General features: G+C 41.4%; 1 protein-coding gene and 1 long non-coding RNA gene across 3 annotated transcripts in view; both read right to left on the bottom strand.

Annotated features, from left to right (window-relative positions):
• Positions 1 to 4,334: 4,334 nt before the first annotated feature.
• Positions 4,335 to 7,016, bottom strand: LOC115423538 (uncharacterized). The gene is made up of 2 exons (XR_003935980.1): positions 6,176 to 7,016; positions 4,335 to 4,554 (listed from the first exon to the last, which is right to left on the bottom strand). It is a non-coding gene; the product is annotated as an uncharacterized LOC115423538 (long non-coding RNA).
• An 886-nt stretch (positions 7,017 to 7,902) lies between these two features.
• Positions 7,903 to 11,584, bottom strand: part of LOC115423520 (MAGUK p55 subfamily member 2-like) — a 38,536-nt gene continuing 34,854 nt past the window's right edge. For both annotated transcript variants that reach the window (XM_030140374.1, XM_030140375.1), the window contains exons 13-14: positions 8,806 to 8,934; positions 7,903 to 8,725 (exon numbers count right to left, since the gene is read on the bottom strand). In XM_030140374.1, the coding sequence (XP_029996234.1) occupies positions 8,549 to 8,725; positions 8,806 to 8,934 (306 nt within the window). In that variant the 3' untranslated portion in view covers positions 7,903 to 8,548. The remainder of the gene's footprint in view (positions 8,726 to 8,805; positions 8,935 to 11,584) is intronic.

Genomic DNA, 11,584 nt, shown 5'->3' with positions numbered 1-11,584 from the left:
TGGTTCCAGACTCAGCTGTTCACTGGGTTCTGGTTCTGGTTCCAGACTCAGCTGTTCACTGGGTTCTGGTTCTGGTTCTGGTTCCAGACCCAGCTGTTCACTGGGTTCTGGTTCTGGTTCCAGACTCAGCTGTTCACTGCTGCCGCTGACTAAAAGGATTTGGACTTTTTAAATTGTATCTTCTCTTTTCGAACTCTGCACTACAACTCTTACTTTAACCCTTTCATGCATGAATTGTGAGAACCTTAGTCAAGATTTTTTCCTTCAGTGTTTTTATTCCTCCTTAGGCATGAAAAAAACAATGTGATCAAGTTTTTTTCCCTATGGAGTTACAAAAATATCCATGATTTTAATTTTTGAAGTAAAGAAACATATGTTTAAAACCCAATATCAGAAAATGAGATGAAAACAATGAAATCAAATTTTTTTAAATGCTGTTAATCTGATATTTTCTCCCATTTGAACATATTCTAATGCTAGTAATTACTCACTTCATGGAGATAATATGCAAAAAAAACAAACAAAAACAACTTCCTAACAAATAATTGATTTACACTTAAACATGTCAGTGCAGATCAGGTTTATCTAGAACAGCACAGTTACAGTAATGGTCTGAATGTCAGTGGATTATTATGGGATGGTGCATCAGTGTCCACTGTGTTGGCTGATATGAAACTAAAACAACTAAACCCATGAATGTACAAGAGAACAGCTGGAGAAGAACTGACCAGTGGAGTGACCACTGGAGTGACCAGTGGAGTGACCACTGTACATGAAAGGGTTAATATGTGTGTGTTTTTATTTTTTTTGGATTTTATGTGTTTTCTTCCTTGCTGTTTTTAATTGCCTTTTACATGTTTCTTTTATGATGTTTTAAATGTTTCTTTTTATTTCAGTGTCCTGTGTGAAGCACCTTGAATTGCCTTGTTGCTGAAATGTGGTATATAAATAAACTTGCCTTTGCCTAATCTGCTTTATTCATTTGGTTAGTTCTGTTCTGGTATATAGAACAGTCTGCACCTGTCTGTGACACCGCTAAATATTAATTAATTTGCATCAAATTTGGACCGAAGTAATTTGGCCAGATCTGGAACCAAATGCAGGGTTCGAATCCAGAGAATCTGAAAAAAAAGTTTTTGGACCGCCCTACCTGGCTCTACTTCTTGCATTAGAACAGTTTGAAGTATATAGTGGTTGTAGTTGTCAGCCTGTACAGGTATTTACTGACCATAACCTTTGAGTGTTCCTGTCACACATGTGCAAACCAAAGGCTAATGCGCTGCTCTGTACTCCAGGACTTCAGTTTACACACCTGCCCTAAGAAAGGAGCACATCATGTTACGGCAGATGCTTTGTCCACATGTTGATCTAGAGCAGGACTGTCAAAGTCATGTTAGTTCAGTTCCACTTTCAGCCTAATCTGATCTGAAGTGGGCCGCACCAGTCAAATAATATCAATAATATGATAAGAACTTATAAATAATGTCAACTCCAAAGATTTTTCTCTGTTTTTGAGTGAAAAAAAGTCCAATTCCATAATGAAAATGTTTTCATATGAACCGTACTTGAACACAACATGAACAAATATGAACAACCTGAAAATTCTGAAGAAAAATAAGTGCGATTTGAACAATATTACGCCTCAGTTTATCATTTATACATGTGCATTATAACGTACAGATCACAGTGGATCTACAAATACACCAAACATTTAATAACAGGCAGAATATTGGTCCAATTCCACAGACTTCTGTTCAAGAAATTTCAGGTTATTCACATTTTTTGTAAAAAGCTAGTCTGTAAATGTAAACATTTTAATGTAATTTTACTTTTTTTTTTTTTTTACACTACAACAAATAGAAAAATGTACAGTTTTCATTATTTATCGGTTATTTTGATAGTATTTTACTGGTTCTGACCCACTTGAGACTGAAAAGACCTGAAATGATTCGAACATCCTTGACTGTTCATATCTTCAGTGTAACTTTTACATTTCACAGATTCATCCCCAGGGCCGGACTGGAGCCTTTGGTGGGCCGGATTTGGCCCCTGGGCCGCAGGTTTGACACCTGTGGTCTAGACTGTTAAACCCACCGTCCCAGACAGAATAGAATTTAACTCTGCAGCGGTGTGTTAAACTCTTGGGGTGGGAGGTGTTAAGGGTTACGGGTCTGGATTCTGTCATTTGTGGTTCTGTTGTATTTTTGTGGTTTTTCTCTTCTCTTCTGTGAAGAGAAAAAATATGGAATATACTATGGAAAAAATAAACAAGCGGACACATGGCCGAACTGGAGGAATATTTTGCTATAATTAAGCAGCTGTTTATCTCGTTAATTCAGAAAAATAGAGAAGAATTAATTTTTTTGTATGAATGCAATACGCTTCTGAATCAAACAGCTGCTTAAGTGTAGCATATTCCTCCAGTCCGGCCATGATTCCGCTTGTTTATTTTTTCCATAGTTACGACTACTTCCGGGTCAGACAGCTGAACTATACTGAAAATAGCAAAATTGGATTAAACGGTCGTTATCCGTTTTTTCCATTTTTCATTTGAGCATAAAATCAGGAAATGTAAAAACGAACCGTTATCCATTTTTCATTCTGGGTTTGAAAATGAAAAACAAAAAAACAAATCATTTTTTGTTTTTTGATTTTAAATTGAAAAACGAATGAACGAATGATACACGGATTCTACATGATCAGTGTGATATTTTTTGTCTTGAAAAACCTGATGTAAACAATTAGATCCATGTAATGCACAGATCATCCACCAGGGGGAGGAGTTCATTCAGCAGAGGCCTTCAGTGACACTACAAGACTGGGATAAAAGAGGAAGAACTGGGACCATTTACAAAAGGACTTAACTGTGTATTAGACATGTTTGTGTTAGATTATGTTTTTGTTTGTTCAATCATAATAATATTTGAGCATTGAGACCCAATGTATCAAATATGATACAAAACTGAATCTCATGGATGAGTTTTTTTTAACCCTTTTATGCACGAATTATGAGAACCTTAATCAAGATTTTGTTTTTTTCCTGAGTGTTTTTATTCCACTTTAGGAATAAAAAAAAAAAAGTGATTTTTTTTTTTTTTTTTTTTTTTAATGAACCTATTTTTTGTGAAGTTACAAAAATGTCCACTCAGCTGGACACAATGCGTTTAATTTTTGAAGCAAAGAAATATGTATTTACTGTCATACTGTGTGAAAACTATGAAATAAATGTTTTTTAATGTTGCTAATCTGATGTTTTCTCACATTTTAACAAACTATAATAGTAGTTATTATGCACTCAAACAATACGCAAAAAACAACAAAACACAACTTCTTGTTTAAAAAAAACAAAAACAAACTCTTAATTACAGCCTAATAACAATTAGCAATTGATTTACACTCAAATATGTGGCTACAGATCAGGTTTATCAAGAACTGCATAGTTACAGTAACAGTATGAATGTCAGTGTATTATTATGGGATGGTGCATAAGCGTCCACTGTGTTGTCTGATATGGAACTGAAACAACAAAACCATGAATATACAAGAGAACAGCTGGAGAAGAACTGACCACTGGACTGACCACTGGAGTGACCGCTGTGCATGAAAGGGTTAAAGAAAATGAATGTGGGGTTTTTTACATAGTGAGACCTGCAGCTCAGATTTGATTGGACAGAATAACCGCTGCTGCGTGACTGTGCCAGCTGTTATTTTTGCTTTTGAATAGTAATGGTACTTACTGCCGAATGTTGTTTGTTCTGTTCTGTTCTGTCTATATTTTGTGTAACAAATGGTAAAATGACTAGTAGAAATTAAGTGTCAAAAAACTAAAAATTTAATCTCATATATGGAACTTGATATTTGAAAACATTTTCTTTTGTTTGTTCAGAAGGACCGATAAAGGCTCCAGTTCCAAAGAACTGGAATTTTCTGTCAGATTTACTGGTTCAGGCTTTACACGGTTAAAGACAAATACATCTCCAGTGATTTTTCAACAGCCGTCCTTTTTGTCAAACACTCTGCCTTAAATATTTACTTCAATTCCTGAAATATACCTGTGAGAGAATAAGAAGATATTTATATAAATAGTAGTGTGTAATTTTCGTGTCCTTTTTACTGCGTTACATGCAGATTTTTGAAGGCATCAAATAAAAATGCTTTTTATCTGAAAAATAGTTTCTCTTTTATCTCAGTAAATATGTCTTTTTAATTCCAAACCTGCTTCCTAACATTAGCCTCCGTCTGGTTTGAATGTTTAACCCCGTCCTGTTTTTAGAACCAGTTTAACAGGAACACCCACAGACTTTCCATCTACAGACAGTTGACAAATGACATCATCCATAAAACAGAGGGTTTATTGGAAATGAAAACATCCCAGGAACGCTGAACAGAACGTCTTCAAATATGGCACAAATGTTCACTCTGATTCACGGATAAACTGAAAACATTTACATGGTCAGAGGTCAAAGGTCGAGGCTGCTGTCACCCAAATGGAACGGACAGTAAACACTGAACAGGAACGTCTTCACATCTGGCCCACGGACGAACACGGTGGATCTGCAGCGAATAAACGAGGTTCAGTTTAATGTGACGGTAACGAAGCCAGCGGAGCACATGGACAAACACCGGTTCCCATCAGACCACAGGTATGTGGTGTTCCTGCCACACATGGTCTGGACTGGTGTGTGTGTGTGTATATATATATATATATATATATATATATATATATACTGTCTATTGTTATTATTCTGAGAAAAAAAAGTAAAAAGTTGGAATTCTGAGAAAAGTCAGAATTCCAAGATTAAAGTCAGAATTTAGAATTTTTCATAGAATTCTGACTTATCTCAGAACAATAATAATAATAAAAAATTTAAAACAGAATTCTGAGAAAAGTCAGACTTCCAAGAGTAAAGTCAGAATTCTAAGAAAAAACTCAGAATTCCAAGATTAAAGTCAGAATTCTGAGGAAAAAAGTCCAAATTTTGACTTTTTTTCAGAATTCTGACTTTCTCAGAACAATAGTAATTAAAAACAATACATTTAAAACAGTCAGAATTCTGAGCAAAAAGTCAGAATTCTGACTGTTTTAAATGTATTGTTTTTAATTACTATTGTTCTGAGAAAGTCAGAATTCTGAGCAAAAAGTCAGAATTCCGAGATTAAAGTCAGAATTCTGAGAAAAAACTCCAAATTTTGACTTTTTTTTTTTCTTCAGAATTCTGACTTTCTCAGAACAGTAGTAATTAAAAACAATAAATTGAAAACAGTCAGAATTCTGAGTAAAAAGTCAGAATTCTGAGAAAAAAGTCCAAATTTTGACTTCTTTTCAGAATTCTGACTTTCTCAGAACAATAGTAATTAAAAACAAAAAATTTAAAACAGTCAGAATTCCGAGATTAAAGTCAGAATTCTGAAATTAAAGTCAGAATTTTGAAGAAAATATCTGAATTTAGACTTTTTTTTTATCTTAGAATTCTGATTTTAATCTCAGAACAATATTAAAAAATTTAAAGTCAGAATTCTGACTTTTATCTCAGAATAATAATAATTATATAATTATACATACATATATATATATATATATATATATATATATATATATATATATATATATATATATATACATATACATATATATATATGTCAGGGTAGAGACTGCGATCTGGTAGGATCGGCGATTCTACCAGTAGAAACTCCGATCAGAGTCTCTACTGGTAGAAACTCTGATCCTACCTAACCCTAACCCTAACCCTAACCCACATCTGGACTTTTTAGTTAGTCTCAGCACGCTCACATAATATATAAATAATTTATGGAAAGCACCAAATATTAAAACCATTTGTGAAATATAAAATGACAACAATTTTCTCAAAACCTTTGGAATTTCAACATTAACTTTGCATTTGGCAATTCTATTGGTAAGATCGGAGTTTCTACCAGTAGAGACTCCGATCAGAGTAGAGACAACGATCGGAGTCTCTACTGGTAGAATCGCCGATCCTACCAGATCGCAGTCTCTACCCTGACATATATATACACACACACATACATACATATATTGGACTTTGTTTTGTTTTTTTTCCAGTGGCTCTAATCCTCTTCCGTACATTTCCATTCAACCTTTTTGAATGTGATAGTTTTAAAAAAATCCCACTGAAATAGTTTGATGTAAACAAACCTGCAGTAAACAGAAAGTGAAGGTATGCACCAGCTCTGTCCATGTTGGATCCTGAACGGAGGTTCTGTCGTATGTTCGTATGTTGGCTCTGTGTTTTTGGGTCTATGAGTGGAACCAGAGAAGCAGCCGTCGTTCCAAACAGAGGACAGATAAAAGAGGACGTGTGCTGTCGACGTCTGCGTTCCGTCACAATAGTCGCTTTTCCACCGACACTTAAACTGCATGAATATAACTTGTGTATAAAAATTTGCCCAATGGAAAAATAACAATTTCACCAAATCTCTCATTTCTTGATGAAAGGTTTTTGTTCTTGTTAGAGGTGGTTTTTCGTAGGGAAACTGGTGTATTGTGCAAAACTGTAATGGAAAGACCTTTTTGTGCAACTGGAGTCACATGAAGGAAGAAAAACAAAAAACATGTTGGTGGATGTTAGAACAGGAGAAGAGCTGAACCCAAAACCTGTGTGTGTGTGTGTGTGTGTGTGTGTGTGTGTGTGTGTGGACACAGCAGGACATCACATCAGTTTAGAATTTAGTCGCAGACAGAGGGTAAATACAGAATCCCAGACATATCTGTAAATGAACACTATATTTACGTTCGTCATCATGTTTATGGAATGATGTCTCATGTCATCTCACAATAATAAATAAACAAATCATCGCATTTGTGATTTAATGGAAAAACTGATGTTACACACTTCTGTTTTGTCAAAATTTTGTGCAGATGAAAATTGCGTGAATATAACTTGTGCATAAAAATTTGCCAAATGGAAAAACAATTTTGCCAAATCTCTCATTTCTTGATGAAAAGTTTTTGTAGACGTGGTTTTTGTACTGAAATTGGTATATGGTGCAAAACTGTAATGGAAAGACCTTTATGTGCAACTAGAGTCATGTGAATAAAAAAATGAATAAATATGTTGACGGATGTTAGAAAAAGAAAAAGAAGAGTTTTAACCCAAACCTCTGTGTGTGTGTGTGTGTGTGTGTGTGTGTGTGTGTGTGTGGACACAGCAGGAAACCACATCAGTTTAGAATTTAGTCGTAGATGGAGGAGGATTCTAGATTCAAACCAACACACATTCTGTTCCTGTTTATGGAAGGACTGACACTGACATCTACCACAAGAACCCACCTCAGCAGAACAGCAGGGACTGAAAGGACACACCCACACCAACACACTTCTGTTTAGAACACATTTAGTAACAAGTGTTCAGAACTCAAACCTCCACCAAACATCCTGAACACTGCATGTGTGGACCGACTGTTTCTGTTTAAATTCCACAGTTTCCAGGTTGTTCCATACACACAAACAGTTGAATCTGGTCCCAGTCATGTGTCTGTCCAATTAGATTCAATTCACATCAATATTTGAGTTCTAATTTTAAATGTGTGGGAAATGGGATTTTCAGTGTCCAGTGTAAATGTCCACAGAGTCCACATTCCACAGTGGATGTGGACAATTTAGTTCCACATACAAGATACTGTTCTAAGCTACAGGTGGATCCAACTGGAGGAGAATCGGAGTCGATTGGAATTTTTTATGAATTTTGGAAAATGTCTCAGTGATGACAGATGGAAAACTGTAGATGTTGTGACCTTGCTGTGACCTTGAACTTTGGCCTACTTGGCCTAAAATGTACTGGGTTGGTCCCAGGGCCTAGGCCTATCTGTGGGGAAGATCTGGGAAAGATGGGTGGAAGAGTTTTACACTAAAGTTGCTGACAAACAAACAAACACACACACACACACACACACAAAGCAAAGTGATCACAGTACCTCCTGGTGGAGGTAAATATGGGTACAGTTTTGCACAGATGTCGGATGGAAAAGCGACTACTGTGGAGTGGAATTCCAACACTGTGAGAACCAGAGGAAACCCACCTCTTCAGCAGCTTCACTATTATTAATGCTTCACACTGCGACTAAAATGTTGGCTCTGACGAACCACAGACACGCTCTGAAGACCGTTTGTCTGGTGGGATTCTCAGGTTCAGCCTCTGTGACCATGACCACCGACTGACTAAATGAAATGTAAACAGTGACAGTCTGCTGATGGTCATCAGTAATGGCACCAATAATTGACATGTAGATGTACAAAAACGTGTCCAGGGTCACATGCTTCCACACACAGTTCTGTTTGTGCCCATGGAACGTTTGGAATTACTGACATTCAACACATCGTTGGACTTTTCCATAAAACCCCTCCTTGTTTTGTTGCCTTACACTCGTTCTTTCTTGTCCCATCTTCCTTTCATCTCTTCGCTCTATTAACACACTTTAAGAAAATAAACCAGAACTGATCCCGTTTTGTGATTGAAAGACAAAACGATAAGACCGTCCGTTTAGAACAGTGGGGTCCTTGGTCCTGTTCTTAGAAAACCCAGGTGACCGGGACCCACTGGGGGTTTTTGGACACTGTTTCCAGGGCGGCTTTGACGGTGCGGTAGGTCTCGTCCAGGTTGCCGTTGACGATGGTCAGGTCGAAGTAGTGACCGTAGGCCACTTGGATTTTGGCGCTGTCGTTGCACGTTCGATGCAGCTCTTCATCCTGAGGAACAGAACCAGAGGAGTCCTTTAGTTCAGAGGACAGACGGACGGCAGAGGACAACACAAGGACACTGGTCTTACTGTCAGCGTCTTGGTGACGACGCCGGCCTCCACAGCAGAGTGGTTCATGGCTTTGAGCACCTCGAAGTCTGGAGACTGAAGAAAGACCACGTAGGGCAGGAACTCCGAGGTCCGCAACACTTTAAGAGACTAAAGTGGACGCACAACAGGGTTCATTGACAAAATCACACACAAATATAGTTTGGTTTGTTCAATTTCCACACATTAGATGTGAAAGACGGTCTTACATACTCAGATAAATGTCTGGAGATTCCTGATGAGGGACAGACAACGGGATGCTTTGTGACGACACCTCCTCAAGGAAGGCACATGACACCGACCGACCGACCGAATGAATGAATGGATGGATGGATGAGTGAAGGAATGAAGGAATGGAGCTGCAGCTTCCAGACCCTGACCTTAAAACTAACCCTGACCCAGACCCAGACCCTGACCCTGACCCTGACCCTGGCCCTGGCCCTGACCCTGGCCCGGACCCAGACCCAGACCCTGACCCTGACCCTGGCCCTGGCCCTGACCCTGGCCCGGACCCAGACCCAGACCCTGACCCTGACCCTGGCCCTGGCCCTGACCCTGGCCCGGACCCAGACCCAGACCCTGACCCTAACCCTGACCCTGGCCCTGGCCCTGACCCTGGCCCGGACCCAGACCCAGACCCTGACCCTGACCCTGACCCTGGCCCTGGCCCTGGCCCTGACCCTGGCCCGGACCCAGACCCAGACCCAGACCCTGGCCCTGACCCAGTGACCCAGACCCTAAAACTAACCCTGACCCAGACCCTGACCCTGGCCCTGACCCAGACCCAGACCCAGACCCTGGACCTACCCCTAAAACTAACCCTGATCCTGACCGTAACCCTGACCCAGACCTTGACCCTAACCCTGACCCTGGCCCTAAAACTAAGCCTGACTCTAACCCAGACCCTGACCCTACCCCTAAAACTAACCCTGACCCTAACCCTGACCCTAACAGTCACTCTTAAATTTCTTGATAAAGGACCATACTGTAACAGTCATAATATAAATCTTGTGTGGGTCTCTAGTTCTTTCCAGATGAAACCTTGAACCATCTGAACTGTTCACCTGATGAGGTTTGAAACATGTTTAAAGTTTGTTTGTTTATTAAACATATTGGCTTTAAGACTGAAAAAATATGGACTGAGCTACTGAGAGAGATGGTGATGGTTAAAGGTTAAGATTAACTAGCATTAGCGTTAGCATTAGCCTTAGCTCATAGCACACACTAGGAGCAGTGATGTGCCATTGAAGACACTCAGGAACCAACTCCAGTGGTCAAAGACAGTCAGCCCACATGGAAACCTGGTGTTACAGTTCATATTCTGACCAGAAGGGAAAACTAGTGGACATGTTAAGGAGGTTCCACATTCTTTATGGACCAGATCCAGCAGAGACATGGGGACACATGTCCTGTCCAATAGTGTCTGTGTTTAAACTAAACTGATCTGTTTCATCCATGTATGAACAGGTCTGAGTAAGAACGGTCACATGACACATGGGACAAACCGACACTAAGAACATTTAGTTCCTGGTGTTTGACTGAAAATGAACCTGATTTTATTGACTTTATTTAAATGCATTAAACATGCTGTTCTCATCATACATGCACCTGAAATGAAACACAGGGTTTTAGATCTGATGAAAAACTACAACTGGATCAACATTAGATCAAACTGAGGAAATGATCAGTTTGGATGGACACAAATCTGTGGGGACAGGGGGACAGGTGGGGACTGGGACAGGTGGGGACTGGGACAGGTGGGGACTGGGACACGGGGACAGGTGGGGACTGGGACAGAGGGACAGGTGGAGACTGGGACAGGGGACAGGTGGGGACTGGGACAAGTGGGGACTGAGACAGGGGGACAGGTGGGGACTGAGACAGGTGGGGACTGGGACAGGGGGACAGGTGGGGACTGAGACAGGGGACAGGTGGGGACTGAGACAGGTGGGGACTGAGACAGGTGGGGACTGGGACAGGGGGACAGGTGGGGACTGGGACAGGTGGGGACTGGGACACGGGGACAGGTGGGGACTGGGACAGGGGACAGGTGGGGACTGGGACAAGTGGGGACTGAGACAGGGGGACAGGTGGGGACTGAGACAGGTGGGGACTGGGACACGGGGACAGGTGGGGACTGGGACAGAGGGACAGGTGGGGACTGGGACAGGGGACAGGTGGGGACTGGGACAAGTGGGGACTGGGACAGGGGGACAGGTGGGGACTGAGACAAGTGGGGACTGGGACAGGTGGGGACTGAGACAGGTGGGGACTGGGACAGGGGGACAGGTGGGGACTGGGACAGGTGGGGACTGAGACAGGTGGGGACAGGGGACAGGTGGGGACTGGGACAAGTGGGGACTGGGACAGGGGGACAGGTGGGGACTGGGACAGGGGACAGGTGGGGACTGGGACAAGTGGGGACTGAGACAGGGGGACAGGTGGGGACTGAGACAGGTGGGGACTGAGACAGGTGGGGACTGGGACAGGTGGGGACTGAGACAGGTGGGGACTGGGACAGGTGGGGACTGGGACAGGGGACAGGTGGGGACTGAGACAGGTGGGGACTGAGACAGGTGGGGACTGGGACAGGGGACAGGTGGGGACTGGGACAGGTGGGGACTGGGACAGGGGACAGGTGGGGACTGAGACAGGTGGGGACTGAGACAGGTGGGGACTGGGACAGGGGACAGGTGGGGACTGGGACAGGTGGGGACTGAGACAGGGGGACAGGTGGGGACTGGGACAGGTGGGGACTGGG

The sequence above is a fragment of the Sphaeramia orbicularis genome, chromosome 8 (genome assembly GCF_902148855.1).
Source record: "Sphaeramia orbicularis chromosome 8, fSphaOr1.1, whole genome shotgun sequence".
NCBI classification, from domain to species: domain Eukaryota; kingdom Metazoa; phylum Chordata; class Actinopteri; order Kurtiformes; family Apogonidae; genus Sphaeramia; species Sphaeramia orbicularis.
The sequence above is the reverse complement of the archived record's forward strand: the minus strand, read 5'-3'. Positions and strand labels throughout refer to the sequence as shown.